At 44.3% G+C, this 17,672-nt stretch overlaps 1 protein-coding gene across 2 annotated transcripts in view; it reads right to left on the minus strand.

The window, feature by feature from the left end:
* Positions 1 to 2,099: 2,099 nt before the first annotated feature.
* Positions 2,100 to 17,672, minus strand: part of CEP89 (centrosomal protein 89) — a 65,252-nt gene continuing 49,679 nt past the window's right edge. Inside the window, exons 15-19 of one of the 2 annotated variants that reach the window (XM_077754644.1) lie at positions 11,498 to 11,665; positions 10,770 to 10,911; positions 8,544 to 8,633; positions 2,707 to 2,876; positions 2,100 to 2,452 (exon numbers count right to left, since the gene is read on the minus strand). In XM_077754644.1, coding sequence (XP_077610770.1) covers positions 2,296 to 2,452; positions 2,707 to 2,876; positions 8,544 to 8,633; positions 10,770 to 10,911; positions 11,498 to 11,665 — 727 coding nt within the window. In that variant the 3' untranslated portion in view covers positions 2,100 to 2,295. Of the gene's footprint in view, positions 2,453 to 2,706; positions 2,877 to 8,543; positions 8,634 to 10,769; positions 10,912 to 11,226; positions 11,389 to 11,497; positions 11,666 to 17,672 lie in introns of those variants that run through there. The other variant, XM_077754646.1, reaches the window with a different exon arrangement.

Below are 17,672 nucleotides of genomic sequence, written 5' to 3' on the forward strand. Positions count from 1 at the left end.
GTGCCAGGAGGTGGCTGAATGTCCCGCACAGTGTTCAGCCAGTAGCGCCCACAGCAGCCATTGTTTCTGTCCTGTTCTCGTCCAAGCACCTAGCATGGTGGAATTGTTTGTCTTCATCACTGCTATTGTTCTTGACACAGGGCACAGAGATAAGCACTCTGTGGGTATTTGCTGAATAAATAAACTGCACTGGAAGAAATACAATTCAGGATTTTCTGCCCTCCACAGAGCTGGGGGACACACTGATCTCCACGGAGAAGCTGCCGGGAAGGGACGGGCTCTTCCACTCTTCTTGCAGCCACTTCTGACCCCTGACCCCCGTGCCCTCTGTGCAGATCGACCAGAAAACTGAGGTAGCTCGTAAGCTGTTCTCGCTCCAAACTCACACCCATGTCCCCGCTGTGCCCCGGCCCCTCTCCAGCCGACCCTGGATCCCCTGGACTGCTCTTTGCTAATACCGAAGGCAGCAGGCTCACTGAGCTCCCGGGCATGTTCTATAACTGTTGGCCCAGTGAAGATCATTCTAGAGCCATATGCAGACTCCCCGGGACCAAGAATGTCACCGGCTCCTGCTGCGACCGGAAATGGCAGGATGAAGCACGGCAGGAGCCCCTCCCAGCAGGCTGGCCTCCCTGCCCACCCCGAACTCCCACGGTCACTGGGTCCTCGCCTCTGCCCGCACACCCCGCTCGGGCCTTCTCCAGCTTCTGGAGCCCTGCCCTTCCGCCCTTCCCGTTCCTCTACACAGCGCCTGAGTTTAGTCCCTGGGCTTCTCTGTCGCCACTTTGCATGCCCTGTCCTTCTTTGCACCCTGGACAGCCCCCAGACAGGAGGCCCAAGAGCTGCAGGAGCCCAGCCCTGCCCGGCCGCGACGAGGTCCAGGGGCCACCAAACTTGCACAGTATGTCTGTAACACATAAAAACTTAAAGCAGAGATGTACAAATGTTCACTTCCCCGGGGAACAAAATGCTCTCAGAGAAGGCGGGCAAAAGACAGGAATGACAACAGCGGTTCTCTATGGGTGTGACAATCCAGTGTTCCCACGACAAGCCACCCCCCAAGCCCGGGTCAGGAAGGCGAGAGACTCTTGCCACCGCTCAGCCTATGTACCGACCGCTGGAGAGCTGATGGATTTCCTTGAAATAACATTTATGTTATTTGCTAGGTCACTACCACCTGGGGAGATAATATGTAGTTTTAAATCCTGGTGAGTCTGCCTACCCCTGGTAAAATGAAAATAAACTGGAATTGTTTAGCTGTTGCACAAATTTAACAAAACGTAAAGCAACAGTGATCTCCTATCTCAGCTTCATAAGTAGCAATCAACTTCTCTACCTGATGAAGGCCGGCGCTGGCTGGTGTGCACGCCTGAGCCGAGGTACCAACTAGTATGCACGCCCAAGCTGAGGTACTGACTAGTGTGCAGCCCTGAGCCGAGGTACTGACTAGTGTGCAGGCCCAAGCCGAGGTGACACCAGTGTGCACGCCCGAGCCGAGGTACTGACTGGTGTGCATGCCCGAGCCGAGGTGATGCCAGTGTGCATGTCTGAGCCACGCTGCTGGCCGGTGTACAGGCCTGAGCCCAGGCAGGCCGGAGCAGTGAGGGTTCTGGGATTCTGTCCTTACCACTTTTCAGGATCCTGTGCAGCCTGCTGTCCTGCATTTTCCTGCTGTGCCGGGGGACAAGCAGCCCAAGGTGGCTAGCGTTGCCACCAGGAAGTGCCGGGGACGGTCCTGAGGGGCTGGCATGACCTGTTTGAGGAGGTGGCACAGAGGAGTGAACCCTGGCCCCTGGCATCCTTCTCGGTGGTGGCGGTGGGGCAGGGACCCCACCTTGGTGCCAGGAGGCCCCAGAAAACCACCTTCCAGGAGGATAAGGAAGGGGAGGAGGAGGGGCTAGAACACACGTAGAAGTTCCTGGGGCGGAAGTGCGAGTACTCCTTTAAGAAACTGCTAACCCAGCGCACAGGGTCACCACGGGGCTCATCCACCTAACCTTCTGCGGAGCACGCAGCCCGAGTGCTCCCCCGGCTGCAGGCCTAGGGGCCCAGAGCCAGGCCAGCTCATCAGGTCAGCTGTCACACCCAGAGGACATGTATTGGCAAAAATCAAGTTCAGCACTGTATTGTTTAAATAAAGCAAAATGTAAAAAATGGAGGAAATGCCTGAGACTGTTTGTTTCTGCCTCGCCTGGAGGAGGAGAAACGCTGTGGTGGGAGGCGGGGGCCTGCCCTCCCCCGTGTCTCCGGTCCTGGGAAGGTCACGCGCGGGCTGTGGGCGGGCAGGCGGTGGCCTCACGTCACGGTGGCCGGAGCCGCAGCCGTCCGGCACGCCTCCCTGATGCTGTCCCACGCGCCAGGCCTCTCCAGCGTGGCCTGCAAAAGCTCTCGGATTCTCCGGTTTTCCTTGGAGGCAGACTGCCAAACAACCTCAAGCTCGCCTTCGATTTCTCTAAGAGAAACACACACAGAACAGCACAGGGAGAAAATTACTTACAGAGCCCTATGACTCCTAAAGTAGTAAGGCCCCCACTGCTGGGGGAAAATGTTTCAAAAGAAAACGAGCAAATAAAAATCAAGACCAATATTACATTCAGATGGAAGTAAAACGGAACCAATACATGAAACGGGTCCAGAGGGTTTTAGTAGGAAAGTCTAGCAAACATTCCAAAGTAACCACAGTAGAGGGGGTAGGGGTGGCCCCACCTCTTCTGCTGCAGTGCCTGGTCCAGCATCTCCTGCTTGTCGCACAGCATCTGATGGAGGTGCCTCATCTCTTGCCGGTACTGAGAGGTCTTGCTAGCAAAGTCTTCCTGCTGCTCCGTCAGCTGGTGACTGATGTTGCCCACTTTCAGTGCTGCCTGCTTCTTGTACGCCTGGGGGAGGAGGCACTCTGTGAGTGAAGGGACGCTGCCTGTGGCCCATGGGGTGGCTTCCCGGACATACACCCTGCCCATTTGGACCATCAGAGCCCACTGAAATGATGAGTAAACCTTGGGTAAGCCTGATCTGGGAGGGCAAGGATGATAAAAGTCATATAGGGGGAGAAAGAATGTCAAGTGTAAGAATAGCAAATTTCTAGTTTGCATCGTGCCTAGCTTTTATAGGCTACACATCGAAACAGACCAACCTGGGGAGGCCTGTGCACTCTATTGGTAAACAGATGGCAGAGATAAAAGCCTGATCACTTGCTTTCCTTCTACATTCTTACTGAATAGTATTTAAGGTTACGACTTCCCTCTGAGCATTTCTAAAACTGCTGTCACATAGGTAGTGAACTGTAGTTCGCACAGATTCGATGCTGTTTAAAGATGGACAGTTTGTACATTCCCTCTGACCCAAGAATTGGCCTACTTCACTGTTTTCAAATTTCCAGGTGAAAGATTATTTTTTGCTTTCTGACTATCAATTTCTGGCTTTCACCTTTTTGTTCAACAAACATGCTTATTTCTACTCTAGGGGTTGATTTTTTTTTTTGGGGGGGTAGACAATCTGCAATCCATCAATTACTCTGTGTATATCTGTACATAAATAAACCTTATAGATTACATTGTTAAGTCTTTTATATCCTTAGTTACTTTTGTTTGATGTCTTGATCTGTCTTGGGCCAAGAGAAAATTAAAGCTCCTACTATTACTAAGTTTCCATTTCCCTTTGTATGCCCTGTGGTTTATACTTTATAGATTTGCTGCTGTATTATTTAGCACATAGATATTCGTAGCTACCATATATTATTAACTGCAGTCTTTAACACTCCCAAGGCCCCTCTTTTTCTTTTTTTTTTTTTTTGTCTCACTTGGTGCTTTTGGCACTGAACCCTATCTTGGCACATAGAAAGATTGTACCTTTTTTTTCCTTTTTGTTTGCATAAATCTGGATTATCTTTACTCATCCTTTTATTCGTAACCCTTCTGATACACTTTGTTTCAGACTATCTCTTGGCTCTATCGTGGGATACTGTTTGCTTCATAATCCAATCTAACAACTGTTTTCTTTTAATGGGTGAAATAAACTCACTTACATTACTTGTGTTTGTTCCCAAACTTGTTATTTTGCTGTTTTAGCTACATACATTTTTAAAGACTTTAATGTAGTCCTGTTTTCTGTTCTTTTTACTGTTGTAATACTATTATTTAGGAATGAATCTCTTTTTTAAAAAAAATGTTTTATTTATTTCTAGGAGAGAGAGAGAGAGAGAGAGAGACAGCGTGAGGAAGGGAGGGTCAGAGAGAGAGGGAGTCACAGACTAAAACAGGCTCCAGGCTCTGAGCTGGCAGTCAGCACAGAGCCCGATGCACCCATGAACCACGAGAACCTAAGCGAAAGTCGGACGCTTAACCGACTAAGCCACCCAGGTGCCCCGGAATGAATGTCTTTTGATTCTTATGGTGACTTTTATTCTCATGCCTTTATATTATATGTCCTTACTCCTCTCATTTATCAAGTTAGCTCACAACCTTTTCTTCCCCTAGTTGAATATGAATATGCTTAAGCTCTTCCTACTTGATTTTTCATCTTGAAATGATGTCCTTTGAACTCTTAGTTATGAAATATGAACAACCAGCTAGTTTGTCCTACTTTCTACTTTCCTACCTCCTAAACCTATCAGTTTTTCCTTGGTTGTATTATTTCCACATTGTCAAAAAACATTTACATTTCATTCTATCAGCCTTATCCCTGCTTTGCTGAAGTCTTAGTTCACAGTTAAGTGTATCTTTTGTTCACTGCCAGTACTTTTCTGAAATTTGCCCAACTGTTTCTTTTCTTTTCTTATAATGTTTTATTTATTTTTGAGAGAGAGAGCACAAGCAGGGCATGGGCTAGAGAGAGAAAGTTTGAGCACGGGTGGGGAAGAGAGTGAGGAAGAGAGAGAATCCCAAGCAGGCTCCTAGATGTCAGCGTGGGCCTGATGCAGGGCGCTCAAACCATGAATCATGAGATCGTGACCAAAGCCGAAATCAAGAGTCAGACACTTAACCGAATGAACCACCCAGGTGCCCCTGTCCAGTTATTGCTTGATTGGCTGAACTCAAGCTGATTGATCTTTAGGAAAGATTTATGGAAAAAATGTGCCCAGAGTTCTTACACGTTCAAAACTGTCTGAAGAGTAGCTTGGTTGGACGGAAAGAACCTTGGCTCAGACTCTGTTTCCTCGAATATTTCTAGAAGGCATTGCACTGCTGTCTGGCATTCAGTGTTGCTGTTGAGAAGTGTGATGCCAGCATGGTTTTCTTTTTCTTATGTCTTGGTCTTCTGCCTGGGTGTCCAAGGACTTCTTTCTTTATCTTAAAGTCCTTTCAATGTATAGGTTCAAGCCTTTGTTTATTTCAGAAGAGCTTTTATGAATTATGGTTCTGAGCTGTTTTGATTTCTTCTTGGGGACTGTTAACTATAGGCATATTGGATCTCTTATCCCTTGCTGGATTCCTTTTTTTTTTTTTTTCCTACCAGATTCTTTTCACATCTTTATTTCTGCCTTTCTGTCTTTACCTTTCTCATTTCTATCCTTTATGTCCCCGTTGTGCTTTTAGGATAGGTTTTTCCTCATGCTCCCTGTAATTCAGTCTACATTTCTGAAACAGATGCACCTTTCCTTCTGTCTTCCCCAAGTTATGTCAGTTCCAGTTCACATACTCCTTTGTCTGGCGATCTGTTTCTGCTTTGTAGGATTTCCTCCTAGCTCTGATGGCTTTATTAAGTTTTAGCTTTCTAGCTACCTATCTACCTCCTTACTTATCTACCTACCTGCCTATCAATTCCCTGTCAAGTATAATTGATAATTTTGATTTTTGTGGCAACATTATTTCTTTTCTTTTTTAAAAAATATGTTAATGTTTATTTATTTTGGAGACTGGGGGCAGGGAGGGGCAGAGAGAGAAGGAGACACAGAATCTGAGGCAGGCTCCAGGCTCTGAGCTGTCAGCACAGAGCCCGACGTGGGGCTTGAACTCACGAACAGTGAGATCATGACCCAAGTGTGGCAACATTATTTCTGATGTATTTTCACCATGTGCAGGCCAATTATACTTCAATTTTTCTTCCTTTTTCTTATTTTGCCTCTGGAGGCCCCTGAATTCCTCCGGGCTGAGATGAGGTTCCCGGGAGCAGGACCAGTCGGGTCAGCTTCCAGGTTCTCCATACCATCTCTCTTGTGGCCCCTCTTGGCTCCTCTGAGTCTAGCCTGGCTCAGAAGGGATTCCGGCGGTGGCTCTGGCTTCCCTGACCTCCAGGGTGCCATCCTCACTTCTGGGAGTCCTATTTTGCTGGGGTTTCCTGAGATGTCATCCCCGAATTTTCTCAACCTTTTCCAGGTCTCGTCTGTCCACTTACCCAGAGATCTGCCCTGTCCAACCTGGATCCAGCTCTCAGGTGTCTTCTCGGGGTGGCTGAGTGGACGCTTTTTGCTATCTTATTTAGATGAACGGTACTGAGATACATTCCAAACACAAGGTCAACTCCCTGCTGATCAGACCTTCTCTTTTGGAAACAAAGGCTAACAGGAAAGCCAGAAAAACCCATAAAAATCCATGGTTGCTCATTGTTACTCAAAATACTTCATTTAGCTTCCCATTGTTCATAATATGGTATGTTCCTTCTAGCCTTTCTGGGAGTTGAAATACTGTTTTGTATCCTGCGTTTGGCTGTTGAATTTTAAAAATTATAAAATATATTATTTAATTAATTCCCCAGAAGGTTATTGAATGTATTGAATACTGCGTGTCAGGTGCTATTTTAGGGGCCTGGGATATCCCAGTGAACAACACCAGAAAAAAAATCTCTGCCCTTGTGGAGTTTCCAGTGTGGCCAGGGGGACAGACAATTGCTAATAACCATAATCAATAAGTTATGTACCTGTTGGAAGGGGATGCTGTCTATGGAAGACACATTAAAGTAAGGTAGTGAGAATGAGGGTGGGGAAGAATGGATGGCCAGCAATCATAAATGGTCAAGGTGTGCCTCATTGATGTGGTGACAGGTATATATTTGGGGGGAAGCTTAGGAAGCATATATGAGCAATTTAATAACAAAGCAAACACCATGGAACTACCATCTACGTTAATAGAATATAACCAGCATCCTGGAAGTCCCCAAGTGTCCCAACTGTTCAGAAGTACAGTTGACTCTTGAGCAACGTGAGTTTGAATTGCATGGGTCCATTTGTATGCAGACTTTTTCAGATAAATACAGTACAATGCTATAAGTGTATTTTCTCTTACTTACAATTTTTCTAATAACAATTTTTTCCCTAGTGTACTTTATTGTAAGAATGCAGTATATAACACATATAACATAGAAAATACATGTTGGGGTGCCTGCTCCCAGAGGCGATGATCTCCCTGCACCTGCGGTGGGAACTTCCCTCACCACAAAGGCTACGGCCTACGATAAACGAGAGCAGTGATGGGCTGGTGGGTAGGCTGGTCTTCTCTGAATGTAGTTAGATGGAGGTGATCTCACCTGCGGACAGCATAGGACCCAGATCAGGGTAGCGCATATTCCATATTGCATGTGGAAGACCCTCCTGGAAACTGGAGAGGCCCTCAGGCAGCATCTCTGTCTGCACCACTTGAAAATCAAGATGGGCAGGCCATGCAGCTTCCAAAAACTTAATATTTGTGTTATTTAAGCATTATTCATGAAACACAGGGGAAAAAAGTCTACTCTTTGCATTAATACATATATTTGGTTCTGAGTAATTATATATTACTCAGTATAAATTGTATACACACACACACACACACACACACACTCATGCTGTTCACCCAGTATTACGCGTATTTACACAGGGCTAGCTAATGTTTCATTTGTCTTAGTTTGTGAATTTTCCCAGAGAGTAAATGTCATCAGTCTATTTCTCCTCGCAGCAGGCCCTTAAATCATCACCCCACAGAAGTCCTGGATCGGATTCCCCACGGATAGGCTACATTCTCCTCCAAAGCCCCCAGGCTCCCTGCCTTGCACGCAGGTAGGCCTGCCTGTTCTCTCCCTGCCCCTGACCGCACCCCTGCTCCCACGCAAGAGAAAAGGGTTTGGCTGGTAAGGCTGTGCAAGCAGGTGCGGAGGCCAGCAAGAGGAACGGCGGCGGCAGCGAGAGCAGAGGTCAGGTGACGGAGGTGGCCCGGCAGGGAGAGCTGGTACGATGACTAGCTCCCTGGGGCAGAGAAACCAGAGGGTGCAATTAGGATTAAGCAAGAAAGGAACAGGTCAACGCTGCTCTCTAACTGAACCAGTAAGCGCTGGGCTGGAGAATAACGCCTGCACATTAACCTCAGGATAGAGCCTGCAGATTTTTCCAGATAACAAAACAAAACAAAACAAAGCAAAACAAAACAAAACACAACAGCTGTATGGGATCTTACTGCACAGATAAACCGGTTTATTTAATGAGTGGACTGATGTTCCTTCTGCCCCTGAAACCCAATAATGCTTTATTCTGTAGAGGATACATGCAAAATGAATCATTTTGTTAAACACGGAAATCTGACCTTCATAAGCTGTGTTTCCATTTGACACAGAACTTCTGAGGCTAAATGACCACTTACCCTGACTTTTTCCTCTAACCTTCCCAAGCGAATGTTGCCTTCTGTGATTCTGTCGAGAGCTCCGTCCTTCTCACTTTCTAAACATTTAGCCTAAGGAGCAAAGTGAAGAGAAAAATAGCAGGCTCTTAGTTGAACAGAAAAGTTAAATTAATAATCGTTCTGTAAAGAATCTTGCAATTTATAAGTCATCTCCGCTCTGCCACCTGTCCAGCCCAGCGCCTGTCTGAGCCCCAAGCCCCACCCCCGTTTGAAGGCTGTGGGCAGAACTTGGGCCAACAGCTGAGGAGAGGCAAGAACCCACAGCAGCAGGCTGGGCACCCCACCTGGGCGCCAGTGGAAGATCGAGCCCCTCAAAGCAGGGGCTTCCATTTCTATGCCCATCCTGGGCCCACAAATATGAAGGGAACACCGAAGAGGGACCATCTGAGGGCCGGGGAGGATCTAAATCCCATCAACTGGGATGATCGCTGGCCCACATGGGAGGTACAGGACCTACCTCCTGGGGAAGCCTGCGTGCCCTGCCCTGCAAACAAGATGACTTCGCCTTTACGGTGGTCCTGACATGTGGCAGCTGAGTCCCCATTTTTCAGCAAGCTTCTGCTTTGCACTCTGGCTCTTCCAGTGGGGAAGCACAGCAGGCAAGGCAGAGGGGAAACGGGCGCTCAGCACAGCTACAGCAAATGCCCGAGCCCAGCACTTGGGTTGGGGTGGTGACCTCATGGGAGGCGGATGGGATGGGGGTGTACAGGCTTAGGCGCCTACCATGCTATGTCCGAGTCACATTGCTTCCAGAAGACCCGAGAAGGACTTAGAAACCACCACTAACATGTAATAAGTCTTACCACTCTCAGCAGCAACTATTATAATTAAGAAAGAAACTTTTTTTTGGTAACCTTAATATAAGGACAGAGTGGGATCTCAAGGCTGGCTTAATTAGCATCTCTTTTATTACAAATAAGGATCACATTCTCCCCAAGAGCTGTGTGCTGTTTCTATTTCTATTTCGTCTTATATAAACAATGGCTAAAAGCCTAATGTTCATTATCCTATGGAGGATTTTTTTCTTTAAAAAATTTTATGTTTATTTATTTTTGAGAGAGTAAGAGAGAGAGAGGGACAGAGTGTGAGCAGGGGAGGGACTGAGAGAGAGAGGGAACACAGAATCCGAAGCAGGCTCTAGGCTCCCAGATGTCAGCACAGAGCCCCATGTGGGGCTTGAACTCACAAACCGGGAAATCATGACCTGAGCTGAAGTTGGAAGCTTAACTGACTGAGCCACCCAGGCGCCCCCCGAATGCAGAACTTAATACCTTCCTAACAAAGGGGCACTAAGCCTGTGGCACATGCTGACAGACTCTCCACACCCCACTCACCCCACTCATTTGGGAGAAGGGCTGAGTGATTCCAAGTTTGCCAATTTCCAAATGTCTCAGAAAATCCGCTAATTTCCCCTCTCACTACATCCACTAAATTATTATTTCTAATCCTACGTTACGAGAGATTTGCAACGCTGCTTAAAGATATATGTTTAAATAACTGTAAGCAACATGTGTTCAAGGTTGAAAAATCATAAAACTCAAATACACGTGGATTTTTCTTTTTAATTGCCTATAATTTCACCCCTTGGAGATATTGCTGTGTAACTCCTATTTTGTGGTAAATTCTCTCGGGTTTTTTTCACTGCATAGAGCTTGGCACGGAGTGTGTCTTCTTTCACTCCATAGCCTGCTGCTGACACCTTTTAAAACCAACATGGAAATGCCAAGAATCATGTCCTCGGCATCACGCCTGCTGGCTGGGCAGCGCCTACCATCTAGGAGCACCAGGAATCCACTCAGCCCTTTCCTACGGACTAGGGTGGCTAGAGGCAACGAGGTCTGGACTCTACTTAACGCTGTCCATGGTGCTCATAGTTCATCTTCAAGCAGGGAACACATGAGTCTGCACGCGTGACAAACGCCTGATGATCTATTTGGCTAGATCAACTAATTCCATTAGTTTGCCTTCTAAAGTATCATTTGCCATTATTTAAAAGTTTGGGTTATTCGTCTTCCAAAAATGTGTTTCCCCCATGGTTGAAAGCAAGAATTTGGGAGAATCTGAAAATGTGCAGTTAAATTGTAAAAAGATGAAGGCTTTTATGGGTAATTTTATAAAGAAAATACTCTTAAAACCATGTTTGCATACTAACTTGCAGTGTACTTGAAGTTCACCGAAGGAGCTTACCAAATACATAAGACTGTCGCGTTCCTGGGTCATATTCTCGGCCAGGCCAACGAGATTTGCCAGGTACTTGTGAGCGGCCATTTCATTCTCCATGGCTTTTTCCACCTGCTTTTTGAGGACATCGATTTTCTTTTGAGACTTCCTAGAGAGTTCCCCAGATGGTAGAATAAAAAACTCATTAGCCTGAGTGGCTAGGGCATAGAGAATATCTGAATTGTAAAAACAGCAAGTATGTTAGCATTTAAATGTATTCTTAGGCAACCCAAATCTTCTCTTGAGTATCAGGGTGAGAATAGGTAACCGAGTTTAATTTTAAATGAAGCATAATTACTGACTCAGAGCCAAGTCAACAAGAATCACAAAATGCTTAACACAATTAATAGGGTACTTATGTATTATTCTATTAATTTTTTGGCTCATGTTCTAAAAGATGCTTTTGAAAAAGGAATCCAGTTACCCCAAAATGTGTAGGAGAGAACTTCAAGGACTTTCAGTCTTGAAAGGGTCATCATTGTGACTATCAACTATGAACCAAAGACTTGAGAAATGATGGCTAATGCTGGTCAATAGCAACACCTTTACTGTGCTTTTATTTTGATATCCAGTAATCCCGATGATCCTTTTCCATTTTTTAGCCAGTATGAGACAAAGAAAAAAAACGGAATATTTAATTATCTCTTTTTAATACCAAAACCAAAACTCCAGCTGGAGAAAAGATAGATAAATACCTATTTATTTTCTGTGCCCTTTCAAGTTCAGCTCCCAGTGCTTTGTTTTCAGCTGTCAGGCGGTTCTTCTCTAACAGCAGGCTCTTTTTCTGCATTTGCAGGACTGCCAGCTTTTCCATCAGCTCTTCTAGCTCAGCCCCTCCTTTCTCCTCCTCCTTCTGTATCTGGCTGGCGGACAAAAATATCACAGACTTGTTATCCACACTCCGAAGTTAAGATGAGGCAGCCTCTGCCAGGCAAGTGATGGGCGGTCCAGCCCCTGAGCCCGTGGGGCTCCTTGGGAGTCCCCACCCCCACCCCTGGAAATACTGCCTGCCCCTCCCAGAGGGCCTGGGATGAAGCTTCTAGATGCTGGGCGTGGCTGGGCACACACTTCTTTGATGGTAATGATCTTACCCCTTTTTCTGCCTGTAACTGTTGTGTATGCCTCTGTATAGATATACTTTTCTTTTAACATTCATTTCTTTATTTTGAGAATGGGGGGGCAGAGAGCAGAGAGAGAAAATCCTAAACAGGCTCTGCACTGACAGCTCCATGTGGGACTCGAACTTCCGAAATGTGTGATCATGACCTGAGCCAAAATCCAGAGTCGGATGCTTAACAAACTGAGCCTCTCAGGTGCCCCTGTACAGATATACTTATTTGTACCCTATATTCCTTCCAGAGAGAATTTAAGATAGCTTAATTTTTTACATAGTAAAATAACTGCCTTCCCAAATCTTAATGCTATAATGAATTTTATGTCATACTAAATTCTACGGTTTTATGATAAAAGAAATAAAAGACTGAAGAAGGCAATTTCTTTTCTTTTTTTTAATGTTTTATTTATTTCTAGGAGAGAGAGAGACAGCGTGAGCAGGGGAGAGTCAGAGAGAGAGGGAGTCACAGACTGAAACAGGCTCCAGGCTCTGAGCTGGCAGTCAGCACAGAGCCTGACGCGGGGCTCGAACCCACGAACCGCGAGATCATGACCTAAGTGAAAGTCGGACGCTTAACCGACTAAGCCACCCAGGCACCCCTAAAGAAGGCAATTTCAATATAAAATTCTGGCAAAATGATCCTTGAGAAAAGAGTTATTTCGTGATTCATTCTTTGGGTCAGTTTTCATGCAAAACCAGGCCCAAACAGGTAGAGCCACACACAGAGGCTGCCCAAGTCTGAGATGGGGGAGGTCTCTCTGGGTATCCTGTGCACCTTACTCCCAGGCTTGCTGCCTGGCAAGTTGAAATTTAAAACAAAACAACCAAACAAAAAGCTAGAAACAATTTGTAAAAAAGAAAAAAAAACAGTTAACAGGGGCACCTGGGTGGCTCAGTCAGTTAAGTATCCATCTTCAGCTCAGGTTATGATCTCGTGGTCCATGAGTGTGAGCCTTGAGTCCGGCTCTGTGCTGACAGCTCGGAGCCTGGAGCCTGCTTTGGATTCTGTGTCTCCCTCTCTCTCTGCCCCTCCCTGGCTCACACTCTGTCTTCGTCTCTCTCAAAAAAAAAACATTAAAAACATTTTTGAAGTTAACAGTTAATAGTTGATGGGAGAAATAGTTACATTATTTATTTATTTTTATTGATGATTTTTATTTTTAAGTAATTTCTACATATAACACGGGGCTTGAACTCACAACCCTGAGATCAAGAATCACATGCCCCACTGACTGACACAGCCAGGTGCCCTGCAAGAGTTGATTTAAAAAAATTGTTTTAATGTTTTTTTAAAATGTTTATTATTTATTTTTGAGAGACAGAGTATATATATTCTTACTATATATATATATATATATATATATATACACACTTATTATTTAGGTGAAGAAACTGAACATTTTAAAAAATCCCATTTATAATTGCACGATAAGAATAAAATACCTAAGAATAAATTTAGTCAAGGAGCAAACCTCTATACTCTGAAAACTATAAGAAATTGATGAAAGAAACTGAAGACAACACAAAAATATGGGAAGATATTCCATACTCATGGATTGGAAGCATACTCCTAAAATGTCCATACTCCCCAAAGCAATCCCCAGACTTAATGCAATCCCTATCAAAATACCAATATTATTTTTTGCTGAACTAGAACAAATAATCGTAAAATCTGTATGGAAACACAAAAGACCCTGAAGAGCAAAGCAATCTTGAGAAAGGACAAAGGTATCACAAACCCAGATTTCAAGATATACTACAAACCATATATGCTCATATGGTCAATTAACCTATGACAAAGGCGGCAAGAATACACAATGGGGAAAAGACAGTCTCTTCAATAAACAGTGCTGGAAAAACTGGACAGCAGCATGCAAGAGAATGAAACTTGACCACTTACTTACATCATCCACAAAAATAAACTCAAAATGAATTAAAGACCTAAACGTGAGTCCTGAGACCATAGACCTCCTTCCTAGAAGAGAGCATAGACAGTAATCTCTTCGATATTAGCCTTAGCAACACATTTATGGATCTGTCTCAGAAGAGGGAAACGAAAGCAAAAATAAACTATTGGGACTACACAAAAATGAAAAGCTTCTGCACAGCAAAGGAAACGGAATGGGAGAAGATCTCTGCAAATGATATAGCTGATAAGGGATTAATACCCAAAATATAGAAACAACTTCTCTGTCTCAACACTGAAAAAACCATCTGATTAATAAACAAGTAGAGGCCCTGATAGACATTCTTTTCCAAATGCCTATATACAGATGGCCAACAAGCACCAGAAAAGATGCTTAACATGACTAATCATCAGGGAAATGCAAATCAAAACCATGATGAGATATCACTTCACACCAGTCAGAATAGCTCATATTGAAAAAACAAGAAATTAACAAATGTTGGTGGAGGAAAGGGAACACTTGTGTGCTGTTGGTGGGGGGGTAAACTGATACAGCCACTGTGGAAAAGAGTGTGGAGGTTCCTCAAAAAAATTAAAAATAGAAATACCGTATGATCCAGTAATTTCACCTCTGGGTATTTACTCAAAGAAAACAAAACACTAATTCAAAAAGATATACATACCCCTAGGGTGCCTGGGTGGCTCAGTCAGTTAAGCATTTCAACTCAGGTCATGATCTCACGATTCGTGAGTTCAAGCCCTGTGATGGGCCCTGGGGCTGACAGTGTAGAGCCTGCTTGAGATTCTCTCTCTCCCTCTCTCTCCCATGCATGTTCTCTCTCAAAATAAATAAATAAACTTTAAAAAGAAAGATATATACATACTGCTATGTTTATTGCAGCATATACAATAGCCAAGATATGGAAGCAGCCCAAATCTCCATCAGTAGGTGAATGGATAAAGAAGACGTGGTACAGATATACAATGGAATATTACTCAGCCATAAAAACGAATGAAATCTTGCCATTTTATGACATGGATAGACCTAGAGCATATTATGTTAAATGAAATAAGTCAGAGAAAGACAAATACCATATGATTTCACTTATATGTATAATCTAAGGGACAAAACAAACAGAACAAGATGGTGGTTGCCAGAGAGGAGAGGGTAGGGGGATGGGCAAAATAGGTTTAACTATTTTACACTATTTAAAGTGTTAAGAGGTTAAGGTTTCCACGTATAAAATAAATAAAACAAAATAAAAATCATGGACATGAAAAGTAGAGCATAGGGAATACAGTTGAGAATACCGTATTACCATATGGTGACAGCTGGTAATGGTGTTATGACAATGAGCACTGCCTAATTAATGTATAGAGTTGAACAATCAGTGTCGTACACCTGAACCTAATATTAACATTGCATGTCAACTATAATTCAAAAGTAAAATAAAACAGAGCGCTTCCAGTACTGCTGATATTCCCATGTGTCCTGCCCCAATCATAGAGCTGCCTTAAGTATCTTTGTAGTGTCACCACCTATCCATGCGTTCTACAACTCAGTCTAGTGTGCCGGTGCTGGAACCACACATAAAGAGAATCAAGATGCATAACAGGCATGCAAAGGGGCTGTTTGTATTTCAGTGTCATGTGTCTCTAAGACTCACCCATCTTTGTGTGTGGCTGTAGAATATTTAATTGTAACCTTATACCAAATTCTATGTACCCATTTTCTTGCCGACAGTCATCCGGGCTGTGTTCTGTACATAGACTTGCAGGATTCTCTACAGGAATGCCACTCAAAGTGCGATCCTCGGTCTCCAGCTACTTGTTACTTGTCCACAAGATTAGTACAGAAATTAAGAGAATGGCTTTGGAACTTTTCTAGTAATCTAACGCTGCTGTGACATCTGTGCAGTGTGATGTGAGTGAGTCTCATTTGTTGACCAGCAGTTTGGGTGTCGTCAAGTGTGCAGAGAGAGTGGCATGTGGTAGTAGCTGCGTGCTTGTTATGTGCTGCAGGAACACAGGACAATGTCTAATTTTAAGCTTAGCTTGTCAACTGCAACTCATAAACATTAAGAAATCCAGAACTCATTTCTTTTACTAAAAACTCTTATTTTCTTGGACACGTTGAACTGGGTTAATGATAAATGGTTACAGAAGAATGTTGAAAATACACAGACTTTTGCTTCCAGCCAAGACAGAGTTATAGATAGATTCACCCTTTAGCTAGGACACCAGGCAAAACGTAAGAAACAAGTGTTCTCTCTTTAGACGATACGTAATGCAGGGCTGTGATCCCTGAGGAAGGAATAACAAATGAGCACTACAACTGCTTACTGGCAGGCTGCGGCACAGGACAGGACAACTCCATACAGAACCCAGTGGACCTGCTGAGTTGAGGAGTCAGAGATCAAAGAGGCCAAAGTAGCTAACAATTGTGGAGCAGACAAAGAAAGGGCTCCGGAGATCTTTAGGGGGGTGGGCAGTCACTATGAATCTCTGGCTGAGGTCTGCTGATCTGCACATGTGTGATAGAGAGTTACCTGGGGCTGAGAAAGAGCCATTAGAAACGAGGAGGCAGAACCATTGTTGATATTCCCAAGAACCAGGAGTGGTATACATGCCCGGCAGCCCGAGTGGAAGACGTTATAATAGAAGGGACACCGGAGATAACCCTCAGAAGGGTATCACTGCCTTTGTAATGGAACTAAGGTAGCCCTAGACTAAAAGCTGCTTTGGGCCTACCCTAAGAAAAGCAAACTTTGAAAGAATCCAACTACCATCGAGTAAGGAAAGTCTGCACCATAACAAAATCTAACACTATTTAAAAGCAATGCTGTACATCTAGCATCCAACCACACAAAATCTACAATATCCAACATCTAATCAAGCATGGGAATAATAAGCAATAAAATATGGTCCATGATCAGAGGGGAAAAAAATCAATAGTACAGTTCCAGAAGTGAGGGAGATGATGGCATTGACCAACGGAGATTCTTAAACAGCTATTATAAATATACTCTGTATATTCAAGATAGTAGAGAAGTAGATGAGAGATGAGGAGAGAAATGGAAAATATAAATGACTCAAACGGACCTTCTAGAGATGGAAAAATGCAATATATGAGGGAAACCATATCAGGCACAATGCAAGAAGGCTGTGGAGAACATCTTCACACTGAATAGGGAAAAATTCTCCAAACCAAAAACCTGTCAACTTGTAATTTTTTTACCCAGCGAACTTATCAGTATAGTTTTGTCATTTTTCCAATAGAAGTACTGTACTTTCTACATATTTGTTCCTCCAAGGAAATATAATTCATTGTTGTAAACTGATGTTGCTTCTACTGATTTTGCTAAAATCTCTTATTATTTTTAATAATTTCTCTTTTGGTTTGTATTTGAGTAGTATGGGTTTTCCTGCCCTTTCACTTTTGACCTTCCTGCATCTTTCTGACCGAGGTGTATAGCTTAATGGCAACACAGGGTTGCCACTCAGAATTAGCTCCATAGTATTTCTGCCTTGGAACCCATTGTGTACAGCCTGCATGAGGCCTTGAGGTGACACTAGCCTCCCCCATGCACAGGACTTCGGTCACAGCCTGCAGTCATGGGTAAATGTAAATTCCTGGTAGTGTTTCTCCACGTGATAAGCATTCTCTCCACCTCCTTGGGCCTTCCCCTCACTGCCCCGTAGGTAAGACCCCCTGAAGCTTACCAAAATCCTGTTCTTTTTAGTTTGACTTGACCAATCTGGTCTTTCATCCAAGAATCCCACAGCACATCACTCACAGACCCTAATGTGCCCCAGGCACCCCTGCCTTGACTTCCCGTGTGGCCCCTCT

This window comes from Crocuta crocuta, unplaced genomic scaffold (genome assembly GCF_008692635.1).
Source record: "Crocuta crocuta isolate KB4526 unplaced genomic scaffold, BGI_CrCroc_1.0 scaffold121, whole genome shotgun sequence".
Lineage (NCBI taxonomy): Eukaryota > Metazoa > Chordata > Mammalia > Carnivora > Hyaenidae > Crocuta > Crocuta crocuta.